Source organism: Aquila chrysaetos, chromosome 3 (genome assembly GCF_900496995.4).
Source record: "Aquila chrysaetos chrysaetos chromosome 3, bAquChr1.4, whole genome shotgun sequence".
Classification (NCBI taxonomy): Eukaryota; Metazoa; Chordata; class Aves; order Accipitriformes; family Accipitridae; genus Aquila; species Aquila chrysaetos.
The window spans coordinates 74999031-75016631 of record NC_044006.1 but is presented as its reverse complement, the minus strand read 5'-3'; the positions used below and the strand labels follow the sequence as shown (position 1 = coordinate 75016631).

Genomic DNA, 17601 nt, shown 5'->3' with positions numbered 1-17601 from the left:
GATGGAAATACTCCCAGGAGCTAAAATGCAAGACTGGCTTGCTTCAGAGGACACTCTGATAACACAGATATCTGCATCCTGCCTTCCCTTGCTTTTGGGCTAAAATATGTGGCGAGGAAAAGGGGAGTGAAATCTCCCTTCTCTTATCACACACACAATGTGTTTTATCTGCTTTTCTCTGCAGTTTTACAAATTCTAGTCACAGTAGAAGCAGTTTGGACAAGACTCAGAAAATAGACGCTGATTTCCAATTAGTTTCTTTGTCATTCTTTGCCCTTCTCTCATCGGTTCTGGCCATAGGCAGCTCCTGCTGCCATCAGTGGGAAATGAGACAGGATATTAAACTATTAATTTCTTCTTGCTACCTCAGTTTCTTATCTCAGCAATAGCACAAGTATTCTTTATCAAGATTACAGTCATCACAATGTTAATCCCAGTAAATTCTTCAGATCATGTGAGAGGGCGGCACAAATTATTACTGAGCTGATGAGGGGGAATGAGTTGTTACAGAACAGACCAATGATGCACTTAGTCTTATGTCCAGTCCCCAATAGCTGTCACCACCTTTTGAAGACATAAACACTATAAAGACCTTTCCAAGCATACCGTTTCTTTTTTTCTTTTCTTTTTTTTCTTTTTGGATTCATTTTGTAGATACGTCACTGCATCACCTAAAGTACAGAAGCAAATTCCTGACCTCTGATAATAACGAGCAGATGTTCTGGTATATCCCCATTGATTGATTTTTTTGTCCTTATAATATTTCTCTAAGCTCATTCAGCTGCAGCGACTGCACCTCTTACCGTAAGACATTTGCATTGACATTGCTGAAAACCCCTGCAGACATGACAGGAAATGTTTAGAAACCATCACTTCAACGTACGTGGTCCTTGAAGCTGCAACTCACCTGGAGAAGAGTCATTGAGAGGGTTCAGGGCAGCTGCCCTCCGTATCTTCTCCAGACAAGTCTCTTGCTCCTTTTTAATGATGCAGTTGGAATGGGTTGCTGTAACCTGAAGTGTGGGGAAAAAAAGTGGAGAAAGAACAATTATGAATTTAAAAGAGCTAGCGAGTGTATGATGTAACATCAGTAAGTTTTGAGGTCTCATTTTAAAAGAAAAGAAATAAAAACAACCATAGAAGATGAGAGAAAACTGCAACAAACTTTTTTTTTTCTTTTTATTTCCTTTTTTTTTTCTTCCACACCCCCACCCCAAATGCCTAAGGCCACTCTATGGAATTATACTGCTTATAAATTGTTTGCAGTTTTTATGTTGCTCTCCCTGTCCAAGTGTAATTTCTAATGTGTTTGCTTTATTTTATTGTATTCCTTCCTCATATAAGACTGAAGCAAATGTACCCTAAAGAAACAAATAATTTAAAGAGGAATCAGAAATCAATTGAGGCTCAGTTTGATCTTCCAACAGATTCTTATGAGTCTTGCACAATCTATTAACCTCACTCAGGACTCAAAACTAAATTAAAAGCTCTTTCTCTCTGTCTTTCACCCCTGCCCATTTCTTAATGTTTCCTTCTTCCTTTATTCCCAGTGAATACAAGGCAACTTTCTTGCCAAAAGAGAATGCAATGCCAATTAAACTGAGATGACTTGATCCAAACCTTTTCCTTTTTTTTTTTTTTTTTTTTCCTATCTTTAAGGCTCTAAGGCAGCCCACTACAAGAAAAAAAAGGGGCACAGGGGGGAAGAAAAAAAAAAGGTAAATTAGTTTATAAGAGGAACATTGCAGCCACCAGAATGCAGGCAATCCCAAAGCAGCAACAAAATAAGAATGTGGCCCATTCCCAGAAATCAATACAAGATTTCATTCCTGTTGCAGACAGTGGCCAGGGGATATCAATTCAAGGGCAATACAATCTCAGGTTTCATTAGATCATTTTATAGGGGCACTGCTAAGGTTCAAATCCCACTCTGTGGAAAGCACCATGAAAATCAGTGCGCTGGTTGAAGATGGGATATGTCACCCTGGTTTATTGAAGCAATTTTGCTGTTTCATACTTCCCATCCCATTTCCTTCACTCTTGATGATGGAGAACTACAGAGGAAGTAGAGTGTACCTGTCAAGTGCTTTGTTTTCCCTTATCTGCTAAGTAGGATCAAGCAAACAGGGAAAGCAATACCTGAATTCAATCTACTTCAGTTTATTTTGAAGCCCCATCTGCACACTTCAATCCTACTTCCCTCACATCCCAATAGAGGGAATGGAGTGAACAGTTGGGGTCACTAATGCATCGAACTCAATACACACTTACAGTAAATCCCAAGGCATGCGTAATCCTACTTTGGTGGTGCTTGTGTTGTGCTTTCGTGTGTGCTGGGAGGCATGGAGCCATTTGCACACTTCTGACCTTGTACCAGTTACAAGCCACCACCTCTATTTCAAAGCCAGAGGGGGTTTCCTAATGAACCTCTACTAGAAAGCTTTAGTCACCATTTGTAGGAACTGATAATGCCACACAGTTTCATCTCCAAGACCCCAGTAATAAATTTCAGCTATTTTCCCCGTGGGATACACCAGACATAACCATATTAGATTTGTTTATCTTCAAAACAAAACACTGTTCTTCTTTTCTAAGGGCTCCCAAGGGCCTGGAAAATATATATTGCCACAGATCTCTAGGATCTCCCAAGAACTTAAGGGCTTTTGCTCCATCGTTCCCTAAATCTTGTCAAAGATCAGGAAAATTGTATTGGCTGATATTTAAGTTCTTAGAATATCTTTTAAAAAGAGAAGAGAGAAACAGCAAGTAAATCAGGGTTCTGCTGCTAATACTGGTTCACTCTCCACAGTTGCCCAGGTCTGAAAGGAGTGTCCAGAGGTTGTCTCAGTACATCAACATGGCAGTTTCTATACAGTTCAGCATGTGCAGATAAGAAAGTGTGTCATGTAGTAGTAGTAGTAATAATATAATTACAATATATATTGTTCATGTAAGCAGGAGACAAATAAACAAAAGGAAATGGTTCTTCACAAACTTAACCTGCAGAACTCTTTTCACCTCGATATTGTGGATGTTAAATGTTATAGGAGTTCAAAACATATATAAATATGTATGTATTTATGCAAAGCCCATCAAAGGATACTGAACACTAAGAAACCCACCATGGCCAGATTTTGATGTCCTATGGGGTAGTCATAGACTTTTGAGAAGAAGGTTTAGATTCAGTCTATAGTGAAAGGACAAGAGTGTGATTTATCCTTCCTATTTTTGGCGTCTTCTTTAGTAGAGGTAAATCAAAGCCAGGACTTGATTGATTATAAAGAAAGCCTAAGGTTAAAAGCTCAGATTTTATTGTTTTTCTTGCAAACAGGCACATCTAGTCAGATGTATCTGACTAAACTGACTGAATTTAGTCAATTGTATCTGAGTAAGTCTGGCTCAGGAGGTATTTGAAATGCAGACTGCTGGGCACAGAGAGCACTAGAGTGATGTACTTCTCTTGTCCCTGTAGCCTGCCTTAAGCTTTCACTATTGGCAGAATATTTTGATGTGACTTCCCATAACCACCTTTATGCCATTTTGTAGAACTCTTCATCAACAGATTTAAAAAAAAAAAAACAATCAGAGAACACAGAAACTGTGACAGTAAGCAAGGAAAGGGAGGAAACATTAACCTCAGTGCCAGAGGAGAGAATAGAAACAGTCTGTCATCTCCGCTAATAAGCACTGTTGTATCTGAGAAAATAAAACCAGGCTTAGATTTGTCCTGGTTTGGGCTGGGATAATTTTCTTTCTAGTAGCTGGTACAGTGCTGTTTTGGATTTAGTATCAGAAGAATGTTGATAACAGAGTGATGTTTTCAGTTGTTGCTAAGACGTGTTTAGACTATGTCAAGGATTGTTCAGCTTCTCATGCCCAGCCAGCGAGAAGGCTGGAGGGGCACAAGGAGTTGGGAGGGGACACAGCCAGGGCAGCTGACCCAAACTGGCCAACGGGGTATTCCCTACCGTGTGATGTCATGCCCAGTATATAAACTGGGGGGAGTTGGCCAGAGTGGGCCAGACCGCTGCTCGGGAGCTAACTGGGCATCGGTCAGTGAGTGGTGAGCAATTGTATTGTGCATCACTTGTTTTGTATATTCCAATTCTTTTATTATTATTATTGTATTATTATTATTATTATTATTATTATTATTGGTGTTGGTGTTACTATTATTTTCTTCCTTCCTTTCCTATTAAACTGTCTTCATCTCAACCCCTGAGTTTTACTTTTTTTTTTCAATTCTCTCCCCCATCCTACTGAGGGAGGGGCGGGGAGGGAGGGAGAAGCTGCGTGATGCTTAGTTGCCAGCTGGGGTTAAACCACAATAGGATTGTTAATAACAAAAGGTTTCTCTGTTGAATGCAGAGATGCTTTAATGTTATCATGTTTCCTGAAAGGATCCACTTTTCATGTTTCTCCATTAACTATGTACTGGTAGAGCCTTTAATCCGTCAAGTCAGTCTTCAACAACTGAACGGCAGAGCACAATTCAAGTGGAAGTGTAAGCCTGAACTTCATGGCCTCCTGATTTCATTTCTTTTGCCTCAAGGACATTTGCAATTTCCTGAGTTCAGTAGAGACAGTCTGGTTTCAGTTTCCCAAAAGATATCAGTGATATGTGCAGTTAAAAAATATTTTGACACATACTAGAAAAATCAAGAAACCAAGGGGATAGTGCATGAAATTCACTCTTTTTAAAAAAATTATTACTCTCAATGAAGTGAAGGAGTTTGACTCACACCAGTTTTGAAAAGGCATATAATTGTATAGCTACAAACAGAGTAAATACAATCAATGTCTGTTTAGTTCTGAGAGCACACAAAAGGACGGAATCAGCTAGCTACAACACTACAGATGTACAACAAATTAAGAGCTTTAATTTTTCGTCATTTGTTTTTATTAAGGTGGCCACCACAAAAACAAACTGACATGTGCTGTGTATAACTTGTAGTACTTAACTCTTCGTTGTTCTCCTGACATTATGGTAATATTAATAACAATCATGTTATTATGTTACAACCTACTTATATTCTCTTGCACATACTCTCAAGGTGCTGCTATTGTGAACTGTTCCATTAAGAAAGCCATTGTTAGGACATAAACCTGAGCAGAGAACCAGGTGAACACATCTGTGCTGCTTCTGGACCTGCCCTAGCTATATGTGTAAATCAGATATTAGCAAATTGTAGAGTCATGTGTTTAAGCAAGGCATTGCTGAAACATACGGATGCTCCAGGGAAGGAACCATGTGGGAGGAATTGTGCAGATCAGAAGGGTACTATACACTTCCCTGGCCATGGAAATAAATACATGTTGCCAGCTTATTCCAGCAGGAAATTTAAATAGACTTTCCTTCTTCTTTTTTTGGTTCAAGTATATCAAACACTGGGAGCAAGGCAGGTGAAGGTAACTTCGAGAGCAACTTCTTCCTTTCCCCAAGATATCTGTACTGGAAAGACGACAAGTCAAGCTGTCTGATTTGCTGCCTAAAGATCTAGAGAGCTCAGTAATAGCTCTGCACCTCTTCCCAGCATGTAGCACAGACTGTGCCTCACATGGTACAGCGTGGTACAAGCCTCTGACAATGTGCCTCAGACTCTCACATCCAGTAAACCTGCAAATAGGGAGAGAATATGCCTGATAATACATCCAAGGAGCACAAAGCAAGGCTGTGAGTAGACAGCAGAGCGAGCAGTACTGGACCACATTAGGAAGATGCTTCCTAACCGCTGGTACCTTAGTACCAGTAGGTACTGTAGGTAGCTGTCCTGAGGAAAAACAGGACATTCTCTATGTATGGGACATCATCTTTGTGCCACGTTCATAATCACTGATAAAGACTTGTGCTTAGGAGAGGTGATTGGGTGGCTAGAAGAATTTTGAAATTTTTTAACACATCAAAGCTAGAATTGAAAGAGGTCTCGGTGTCATCCAAACTGATCATCCCATGGGCCAACAGTGCAAACCAGTCTAGCCAAGAAATCCGAACTGTCTTTGACTACATTCAGTTATTAAAAAAATACTGTTCTGCTCATTTTACTCTCTGTAACAATATTCACGTTTGCTTTAAAACGTAATTTCACTACACGAGTTAACTCAGTGGATCTACGGAAGGGAGAAAAGTCACCAGTATTCTTGAGAAACTCCAGGATCAGAAAATATGCTTTGAAGTCATAGTAAAGATGTGATGGTGAACTGTGCAATTCGCTTGGCATTTTCATTTCTACAGAGATGAATGGATTGAGAGCAGCCCTGAAGAGAAGAACTTGGGGGCGTTGGTTTGCAAGAAGCTCAACATGGCCCAGCCAATATGTGTTTGCAGCCCAGAAAACCAACTGTATCCTGGGCTGCATCAAAAGAAATGTGACCAGCAGGTCGAGGGATGTGATTCTCCCCCTCTACTCCACTCTCATGAGACCCCACCTGCAGTACTGCGTTCAGCTCTGGGGTCCCCAGCAGAAGGAGGACATGCACCTGTTGGAGTGAGCCCAGAGGAGGGCCACAAAGATGATCAGAGGGGTGGAGCACCTCTCCTGTGAAGGTGAGAGAGTTGGGATTGTTCAGTCTGGAGAAGAGAAGAGAAGGCTCCGGGGAGACCTTAGAGCAGCCCTCCAGTACCTAAAGGGGGGCTACAGGAAAGATGGAGAGGGACTTTTTACAAGGACATGTAGTGATAGGACAAGGGGTAGTGGTTTTGAACTGAAAGAGGGTAGATTTAGATCAGATGTAAGGAAGAAATTCTTTCCTATGAGGGTGGTGAGGCACTGGCACAGGTTGCCCAGAGAAGCTGTGGATGCCCCATCCCTGGAAGTGTTCAAGGCCAGGTTGGATGGGGCTTTGAGCAACCTGGTCTAGTGGAAGGTGTCCCTGCCCATGGCAGGGGGGTTGGGACTAGATGGTCTTTAAGATCCCTTCCAACCCAAACCATTCTATGATTCTATGATTCTACGAAATACAGCATTTCAGTACTGTTAGTTGTTCTTTCCTCTTCTGCATTTCTGTGTGTCCAAAGAAGGGCAACAAAGCTGGTGAAGGGTCCAGAGCACAAGTCATATGAGGAGCGGCTGAGGGAACTGGGGTTGTTTAGCCTGGAGAAAAGGAGGCTGAGGGGAGACCTTATCGCTCTCTACAACTACCTGAAAGGAGGGTGTAGCGAGGTGACGGTCAGTCTCTTTTCCTAAGTAACAAGCAATAGGACAAGAGGAAATGGCCTCAAGTTGCTCCAGCAGAGGTTTAGATTGGATATTAGGAAAAACTTCTTCACAGAAAGGGTTGTCAAGCATTGGAACAGGCTGCCCAGAGAAGTGGCGGAGTCACCATCCCTGGAGGTATTTAAAACATGTGTAGATGTGGCGCTTAGGGACATGGTTTAGTAGTGGACTTAGCAGTGTTACGTTAACAGTTGGACACTTAAAGGTCCTTTCCAACCTAAATGATTCTATGATTCTATTATGCCTGTAAAGTTCTGATTCTTTTTTTTGCAATGTAAATGAGAGTATTTCCACTCTATTCAGCATACGTTGTATCAGGCACCATGACAATGAGGAGAGGGGTAAAGAAATGCGGATAAGAAAAAGCAAAGAAACAACAACAACAAAACTTCATTAAATCCCTCATGGACAGTGTTTTACATCAACATAGAGATGAAGTAGACTCTGATTCACCTTTCGTCTAAGTGTTGTCTCTAAAGTTATGCAAGAGGGGCATTTAATCCACTAGGTATATTAGATCACTCACATCATACTGAATTACACTTTTTACTAATTCTATAATGACTTTCAGTTTTTAAATGTTAGCTTAAAAAATGATACGTTATTACGTGAGTGTCGCTGAAAGAAACTTACTTTGTCATAGAAAAAACATTACTAGATTTAATCCCTGTTCTTATCAAGCAATGATTCAACTGGTCAAACCAGGGCCAAGACTTGCAAAAGTTTGTGTTAAAAATAGAGGTGTTTGGGAAGAAGCTCTGATTATCTGGATTTTTTTCAGAACTGATTTACATCATTACTGGTACCCACAACACCACCTTGGCAGTCAAACAAATTGTTGTCTCCAGGAAGGCCTTACGTTGTTACTTGATTGCATTTTTGTCTGCCTGTGTAGATGGCACCCAAACTACTGTAATTTCAAAACACTTCAGACTAAGTGAAAGGGTAAAGCAATTAGAAACTTATTCAAACCAAGGCACAATTGTACAATCTGCAACACCATGCCTTAAGCAAATTGTGCAGAAAAAAAAACCCACAAACAGAGCACACTACCAAAAAAAGGCATTGATCCCTTTCAGACTGGCTTACAGGAATTTAAGATACAGTTACCTTCTAACACTGATGACTCCTGGAGAGATGCAGGTCTCACTGCAGATTAGAAAATAGCAGCAGTATAATCAACAGTTCCCTTCACTCAATGGATACCTTCTGAAGTGGTGTGAGAGACTGAAAGAGTTAATGTCTCAAACATTGTAGAGGGGCAAGTTCTGCTTAATGATGAACTCTGCATAACAACGAACCCTGCAAAGCAAGTTACCGCAGGTGAAAAGAAGGAGGGCATGCAGGACGGTGCCCAGCTCCCTGTTCTGATGTGCCGAGCAGGACAGCTCACCATGCATGGCCAAAGATCATGTCTGCAGGGAAGGGGAAGTTACTCCCCAAACGATCCTCAAGCCCAAAGGCTCACAAACTGCTCATTGCACCTAATTAGCCTAACGAGTTCAAGTGCCCGCCCAAAGGAGGGGCAAGGATGATAAAAGGACACAAACTGTAGTCCCAGGTGCATGTGCCCACTGGAATGAGACCCTTAGGCTGGCCGGACCAATGCTGGACCCAGGACTGGTGACATCTTTCTCTCTTCCTTTTTCTCCTTCTGTCTTGTTCTCTCTTTCCTTTTCCATAATCCCTACACCTCATCCCTTTAGACATAAACTGCTGACCAAGTCTGGGACTAGGAGCAGAACCAGCCGCCTGCAGGCTCTTCTCTGAGAAGGAGCCTAGAAAGCAAGGGGGTCTGCTCTGAACCTCCTGACTTGACGGGAGGGATCTCCTTCTTCCCTGAATTGATGTAGATGGTTACCACGGGTTACATGGTTCACTAAGGTAGTGCCGTGGCAATTCCTGTTGTGAGAAATCCCGCCACCTATTGTTAGACCTCCCAAGTTCAGGTTGCTTCTGTCATGAATAGAATGTTTAACTGAACCTTTGGTGTCATTTCACCTTAATTTAGCCCGAGGGAATTCTGAATTCAACACGACTCCCTGGTCTGTCTGGCCCAGGTCATGACAAGTGGTAACTCTGGACAAAAGATGTGTTATGCAACATGGGGTAAACCTATTTTTAAGTTTGCCTTTCCTAGTTTTTTATCTTGGAAATCAGTTGAAAAACCTTTCTTTGAACATGGTGAGGCATTCTCAGTATAGTCGATGACTTTCACGGGAACTGACATCTTGAGTTAAACCAACGTATACCTTTATCCTATCTCTAATAGCAGGCAATACCAAGCGATGTTTCTCAAAGCCTTGTACTGGCAGGATGCAACCACTCATTGGAAAAGTGTTTAAAAATCTTGCTAGACATAATGTGCTTGAGATGAAACCAAAGGTTCAATAGCCCTTTCTGCTTGCTGATTGTATTACATAAAATGGCTTTCTCCTCCAAAGATAAAACTCTAGAAGTACAACTCCCAGTAACACATGACAGATGTCTTCCTCCTTCATTCCTCAGAGGTCAACCTAGGCCTGAAAAGCTGGCAGTCTCCTGCCAACGTTGCAATTCCCACTTATTTTCAGAAGTGTTCAAGAGCAATGGGATTTAAGTGTCCAAATCGGGGTCTAACCTCTTACAAATCTGACTGAAACTTCAGGGGAAGATTCTCACCCCTCCAAGAGCTTTTAGTATGGAACAGAAGTGGGTTGTGTGGCCTCACTTCAGGATATCAGTGGTGCAGGGCTTGCAGAGATCACTGACTTGCTTCCAAGGATACTCCAATTCCTGACACAGGCTGTGGCACAGCGGTCCTTGACAATGGCAGAGCCGTTAGGAATAGAGCAACCTGGTGTAGATCCAAGATTTAGCCAAACCACCAGTGACTGTCTCAGCAAGCAGAAGTTCACTGAATGGGGTTTGCAGGCAAGTAATGCATATGTAAATTGGTGGAATTTGTGATTGGCAAAGGAGGGTAAATAATGAGTGGTTTTTTCCTCTGGGCTCTGTGGTCAGATTGCTCAAGCCTCAGGTAACTATTTTGTGCAGATTCGGCACAACGGTTCAGATTGATTAATAAGTAGAAATGACTGGAATGGAAGTTGGAGGGTAGGATCTACCTTTTTTAACCATTGTGTCTGGCTGAGAAATGAGGAATTATATTTACAGAAATCTGGGATATGGTGTTCAGATTCAGCTAAACACTTGCCATGAGGGAACTGAAAGAAGAACTCTTTAATTTATGACCAATCTGGGACACACTGTTCATCTAATCTGAGAAACTGCTGATCCAATGGGATAAACTTGTAGGTAACAATGATTTTGCTTGTCCAGCTCCCAGACATTCTCTGTTAAATCAGTCCCTTCTCTTGGCAAAAAGACTGGCCTACTCTGAAGCCTAAAAATTCCCACCTAAGCTCTGAGTAGGGGGTTACGTTTCTTCCAGATGATCCCTAAGAAGGTTCCTGACCATCGTCCTTAAAGTTGCCTTTTCTGAGAGCAATAGAAACAGACAGAAAGGCTTGTTCCTATTGTCTCCAGAGGATTTTTAGGAAAGGCACATCTCTTTTTCACTCTTCAAGCAGCAGTGGTAATGCAGGAATATCCTCATTTTAGCCCTGGAAAGCTGTATCTGATGTCAGAGCAACCCAAAACCAATAGGATATAAAAGATAGCCTAAAGTTCTCTTAACTTTCTTTTCCTCATCTACAGATTTTATGTTTAAAGCTTCAGTCCCTCATACACCTTTGCCTTCATCCAGACATCCTCGTCTTTGGTGGCTGTGAGACCATGGCAAGTATCTGTGATGTGTATTTCAAACAGAATCATGGAATCACAAGATAATTCAGGTTGGAAAGAACCTCTAGAAGACTTCAGCTCAACCTCCCAACCAAAGCAGGGTCAGCAATGGGACCAGACTAGATTTCTCAGAGCTTTTTCCATCTGGGTTTTGGAAAACTCCAAGAATGGTAACTGCGCAATCTCTGTGCAACTTACTCCAATGCTCACCTATCGTCACAGTAAAAAGGCCTGTCTTTAGTATGAACCTCTCTTGTTTCAACTTATGCACATAGTCCGTTGTTCTCCTGCCATGCACCACGATGAAAACCCTGGCTCTTTCTTCCTGATGATCTCTTCATAGATACTGTAAGGCTGCTACTAGGTTGCCCCAAAAGTTTCTCTCCTTCCACCGCCTAAACAAGCCCATTTTCCTCATCCTCTCCTCATAGGTCATCTTGGTGTCCCCGCTCCAAACTTGCTATAGTTGGTTGACATCTTTAATATATTGAGGAGCCTAAAACTGGATGAAATATTCTAGAAGTGGTCCAGCAAGTGCTGAGTAGAGGGGGATAATCACTTCTCTGTATCTACTGGCTCTTGTCTTGTTAATACAGCCCAGGATTCTGTTGGCCTTAATCTGCTTTCCTCAGGACCTATGTAAAATGTGCAGAGTCAAGGCTACCAAGTAGCCTTGAAGGGTTTATCACACTGAAGAAAAACTCTTGATGAGTTTCACTGAGTGAAGACTGAGGGAATCAGTGCTAACATAAGACTTCTCTCACTGCGGGAACGTTGGGAAACAGAGAAGCTTTTAGGAGTTCTGCATTTGTCGTGCTGCCGGATGCCACATTCATTTGCAAGGCAAGTTCTTGTTACTACTCGTTATTATTTGCCCATTTATACTTCATTACATTTAAACAAAACCCTGAAGAGAAAAGATCTTAGACAGGAAATTTGTTTTGTGCAGGCTCCCAGCAAGTTCAATAGAAACCCCATCTGAGTCACACTTGGAACAGAAATGTGTGATGAACAGTTACAGGAGGCTGCAGAAACACTTTCTCCACACACACACATATACCCTACCCAAGGGAGAAAGCTTTAATTAATCTACTAATTAAATTAAAGCTATTTGCCCTCAACTATCACACATATTCCTCCCTTTCACTCCTCCCCACAGGCGACTCCAGCAAGTGTGTCGTGCTACAGATCTCACTCTAATATTCCCCAAAGGGGCTTTGGGACTGGGGAGAATCCTGAAGAACGGAGGCAAAGAGCTCATTACATCGGTGGTAATGGGAAGTGCTCAAGCTCATTCTCAATTTCCCTCCTTCTCCTTTCAGTGTTAAAGAGACACTGGTTTAGATATTGTGCCAAAGTGCAGGGGGAAAAAAAAATACCCACAACCAAAAAAACCCACTCAATCCCACAAGGAATCAAATCTTTGCACAAAAGACTGTGCCTAGAGTAGCTTTCTCAACAAACCTTTCTTTGACCTTCCTGTCTCTGGAGGGTTTCACCACTATTTCACTGTAAAAACTCAAGGAGGGGAATAAAGTACATATTCACGAAGGAAAGAAGGGAGCAGACTGAATGGTGTGTCAGAGCACCAACATTGAGATGAGCCAGCGTGGACCTCAGCGGAGGGGATTTGAAAGGAAGAGAAGCAATGTAGGAAAACTTCCTAATGACGATCAGTGAGGCAGAAAAAACAACAACAACAACAAATTACCAGAGAAAGAGAAGAGTCATCTTAAGAGGCATTTATGTCCAGCTTTGGTTGTCCTTGGGCTGTGGACACTGCCTGGGAGGAAAGTACAGCAGTGGCTGTAAGGAGATCGCTGGCAGAGCCACAGCGCATGAGCTGCCTTATTCCTCTGATGTCCCAACTTAGGACTGTGAAGAGTATGATGTAGCTGTGCTTTCCCATGTGTTGGCCACATTCACAGCCATCTAAACATTGCCACAAATACAAAATGAGATAGAAAATGTTGCACCGATCAGTTGAGGAACCGAGGTGTCATTCAAGTAATCCAGTTCAGGAGTAAGGAAAGCTTTTACTCTGTTTAAAGATGGCAGTGTGAAATATTTCACTATTTTGGAATGAAAATTTTAAAAGGTGATGCAATCTGCTCTGTCAAAAAAAAAAAAAAAAGAAGTCTAGATATATGAACATATTCCTGCAGAATGACAAAATATATTGAAACAACTGAATTTTCCACACCATAGAAAATTCCAAAATTTTCCTGTATAAGGTTATTAACCACTGTAATCCTTCCATCTGGGTTTATACCACAGAGAATGATACCAATGATACTTTTATTAGGTGATCTAATAAAATAGGGTTCCTATTCTGATGGTTGTCTGCCTAATGATGGGTACCTTATCTCTGTATTTAGGACTGCATCAATGCCATGCTGCTGAGAAGCATCAGCAGACACTCCTCTCAGCCTGTTAATGTTTTGGAGACTCAGTGTTGGTCAATATTTATGGTCTAAGTTATCTGGGTGAAAAACATGGTATGGAGAGACACTTGTAGTGTCCGTGTTTGTTTCTTGCTAGTAACAAAAAAGAGAGCCCGAGGTGACTTGTGCAGCTGTAGGTATTGCACTAATGAATCCCATCGCTACCCTATATCTTGGAAACTGTTATCTGTGCATTGTTTTTCCACCTTAAGCACCCCAGATATTATAGGCCAGCAGAAGTATCGCACTGTCATTGGGTACATGATTTAATCGTGGCTAATCACCAGTATTTAAATATCTGGCAAGAGCCCTTGAACAGTAACATTTAAATGTAATTTTCAGAAAACATGATCTCTGGTGATATGCAGTTATATCACGACAGTGAAAAGCCGCATTCTGGGTAGACCAGTCATTGCCAAAGGGGTGATCAGTTCCACCAACACAATTCCTTCCCTCCACTGATGCAGCAGACGGTACTCGGTAAGTTTGTGATTCATAGTAATTTAGCTACATGCAATATTTCTGTTTTGGGCATTTGTAAGCTTAAAAATAATACCTGTTTAAAGATGCCCCAGTCATCACTGAATGTAAGAAGCCACCTTACCTGTTGTATAGTAGTTATCTTGTTAAAGTAAAGGAGTCAACTTCTTAACTAATGTAGATTGACAAATAATGACTTACAAGGGGAGATTTGGCCTTTGTCTTTAACCCTATAACCTATATTTTCAGAACCTGAGAACACGCAGCTCTGAACTGGGATCATGCCTTGTGATTTGAAAGCAGTTCCAATGTGCCCCCTTCAGGAACATGCAGTGAACAGGTGATGGAGTATAATTTTGGACCTCAATTCCCCATTCCTGATATTTCAAAGGAACAATAAAAACTTACTGCTTTCTTATATGCCATAAAAGAGAAGCACATGCCCAGACTCACTATCAGCAGGGACCCATGTATTAGCCACAATAAAAACACAATAGGGAGACAGCAATAATTGATATTTTCACAGGAGCTTGAGAGATATGGAAACAATCACACCCAACTCTTTTAATCACAAAAGTTGAACTCTAGATCATCTTAGATGAGTTGTGACATGTAGTAGGATTTTCTTTTTACAGGCTATAAAAAATCCAAACCCACCAACCTAAATCCATTTTCTGAGGAGTTAAGAGCAGCAGCTATGTGGAAGGAGAGCAGAGACAGGAACCAGCAATGCATGATGAAATCTCCAGTCCACATCACGCACGGGGCAGAATATTCCACAATTCTATGTACTAACAGTGGGCCAGCTATAACCTTCTTACACCCGAGTAAATCTTCCCTGTTAGAAACCAACCCTGAACACTCCTCTTTTTTTTTTTTTGGGGGGGGGGGGGGGGGGTGTTGGGTTTTTTTGTTTGTTTGTTTGTTTTTTGGTTTTGGGGTTTTTTTTTTACATATTGCTGTGGGATAAGATCCCCAAAAGCAGAGATGGTGTTTTGGAAGGGTAACATACTGTATAAAAGGTGTCGGATGCTATGGAACAATGTATTTGAGACCAGTTCTAGCTGCAGGTGTATTAGACATACAGCTCCCTCTTTCTCCTTCCCAAAGTTTCCTCTGTTTTTTCCTTTCCTGACATTTCATATGTTAATATTATTATTTACTAGTTACTGTGTCAAGAATACACTGCCATTATAAACACTTACTTGAAGTTCTAATGAACCATGATGTAAGAATGCTACCATCTCCTGCAAAAAGTGGGATTCCTATCCCTGTGTGACTCCTTATCCGAATGCTTTGCTTCACGTGATGTGAAGATAAGCTGCACAGAGACTCCCCATGAGAAAATCAAGTGGGTAGGATATAGGTGGGACCCAACCCCTGCTCTGCTAACTGCTCTGTTAGCAGCATAAAATGCACGAAGCAATGAATTTATCACATTTGCACTGCTCATGAGGCATTCTTAGAAAATCCTACCAGTGACTACAATATATTTCATGAGCTGAACCTCAAGCAGGTTTCAAGAAGTTCAGAAATACGATGTGTTGCAATATAACATTGCAAAATTACTAGAAAACAAAACAAAACAACAAAACACAGTGCCAGATTGCATACCCTATCTCAAATTCCTCTTTTACTCTTATATCACTGCAGGGTATGATTTGATTTAAGGAGGGACAAAATGCAGTGGTAGAGATGGTCTTCTTCTAAGAACAGATCTCCCCCTTAAAGGGTGACTTCATTCCAAATAAACCAGCAGGACTTGGATGCATTTCAGACCCTGACAGATAAGCCACAGGTCTCACTTTCAGAGTCTTTTCATGACCCAGATTCTGCTCCAGCATTTTCCACTCTACTGCTATACAGAAATTTGTTCAGATATGGGATATCTTACTGAATAAGGACAGATTCAAGATGCATTTTATTATCCTCATGGTACATCTCCTGCTGTTCTCAGCTCTAACAAAAGGCAGCAGGCATCTAAAGTGTTAAGCCAGTCACCTCGTTGGCAGGTACAAGGGCATTCTTGATGCAGAACTCAGTGGCACAGGGGCTCTCTCCAAGGGTAACAGATGCTTCAGCTGTGCTGTTTGCAGCTGACTGCAATGCGCAGACACTTAGGACTCAGAGTCTTTTGCATATTTAAACAAGAGACAATTTTTCAGTGTCACAAAAAAAAGAAAAGGGAAAAAAAAAGGTCTTTAAAGCCCGAGCATACACGGTTACTACTCTACACTAAAGATAGTGAGTGCTGGCTGATACGTTCAAGCCTTTCCTCCCAAATTTATTTTGCTAAACGGGTGGCAGCAGCAATAAATTGGCATCCTGGAGAAAGAGATAAGCGTTCTGCTGGGGTATTTATGCATGTCATATTTAATAGGGTCTTTGCATGTTGACTAAGAGAGCCTAATATTATGTATTTGGCCTTGAAAATGCTGGATCCTACTTCATCTGTGACAATGACCACATCATAGTCTCACTGATACATGGTTCTGAAATCTTCAGCCATCCTACATTCCCACACATCTTGATGTGTCTTGACGTAGTATGCATCCCAGCAGTACAAGCCAAATTTTGCCTGTGTCTTTCCCTCAATTGTTGTTTTTAGTGAGCCAAAAAGCCTCAGAAAAGGTTGTTGCTCAGGTTCAGATGAATTTCCCCACATGAATGCCTACCCAGGACCTGAAGTGATCAGAATTTCTCAGTTATTAACTTTAACAGCCTCATTTTCAGCTCCCTACTCATATCAAGAAGTTAATTTCTCTTCTGCTAATGTTTTTCCAGTTACAGAAAGAAAACTCAGTTCCACCATGTATACTATTTTTACTTCTCAGGGAATTCAGGACCTTATTGCTCATCCTACAGCCATATATGTGCGATGGAATAAAGACGTGCAAAGCACTTCCTCTCTATACTTATTCCTGAACTGTAGTATGACAAAAAAAAAAAAAAAAAAAATACAGCTCTGAAACCCTTGAAAAGGTAACATTTAATTGCAGTAATCTTTTAATTTGCTTCAGGTTGAGGTTAATAGAATGAAGAAGGTTTCATTTTCCATGGAGAAAGGTAGGGTCAGAAATGGGGGCAGCTACTTCAGACTGCTTTGGTTTTCCTGCTATCAGAAGAAAACATTAACACGTGTAAATACTGTATGTCTAATACATACTGAAGAGAGAGAAAGAGAAGGGATTCTTCTGCCATGAGAGCAAATTGCTGTCATACTTAAGGTAAACAAAGATTGAAGGCAAAATTGGTGAAACCTATTTTATATTGTCCCTCATGGGTTATTCTGGGTGACTCCAATATACATTAACTGTCATTTATTTGATCCTCAGGATTACTGTGTTCAGACTTTCTGCATTATACCTTGGACAACAGATATATATATATTTCACATTTTCACATATTAAAAAAAACCCCAAACAAATGAATAAAAACTACTGCCTCAAAATGCAAACAATCAGTACTGAAAACAGAATTTTCTCTAGACTGATGGTATTCATACACATCCCTGTCACTTTCCCTTTATTTTTTGTTACATTACATTAAAGAGGATTTCATTCTTCCACAGTTTTAACGGTGTTATTTTAAATGGCTTCTGCCAGCTTCTGCAGCTGTTTGGTGTTTGTTTTTTCCCAAAGCCATAAACACAGCTGGAAGATTGCCACTTCACATTG

The 17601-nt window shown here is 41.2% G+C and overlaps 1 protein-coding gene across 6 annotated transcripts in view; it reads right to left on the bottom strand.

Moving 5' to 3' along the window:
• The window catches only part of ADCYAP1R1 (ADCYAP receptor type I), a 142513-nt gene that overhangs the window by 79862 nt on the left and 45050 nt on the right, over positions 1–17601 (bottom strand). For all 6 annotated transcript variants that reach the window (XM_030010029.1, XM_030010030.2, XM_041122682.1 and 3 more), the window contains one exon: positions 908–1013. In XM_030010029.1, coding sequence (XP_029865889.1) covers positions 908–1013 — 106 coding nt within the window. The remainder of the gene's footprint in view (positions 1–907; positions 1014–17601) is intronic.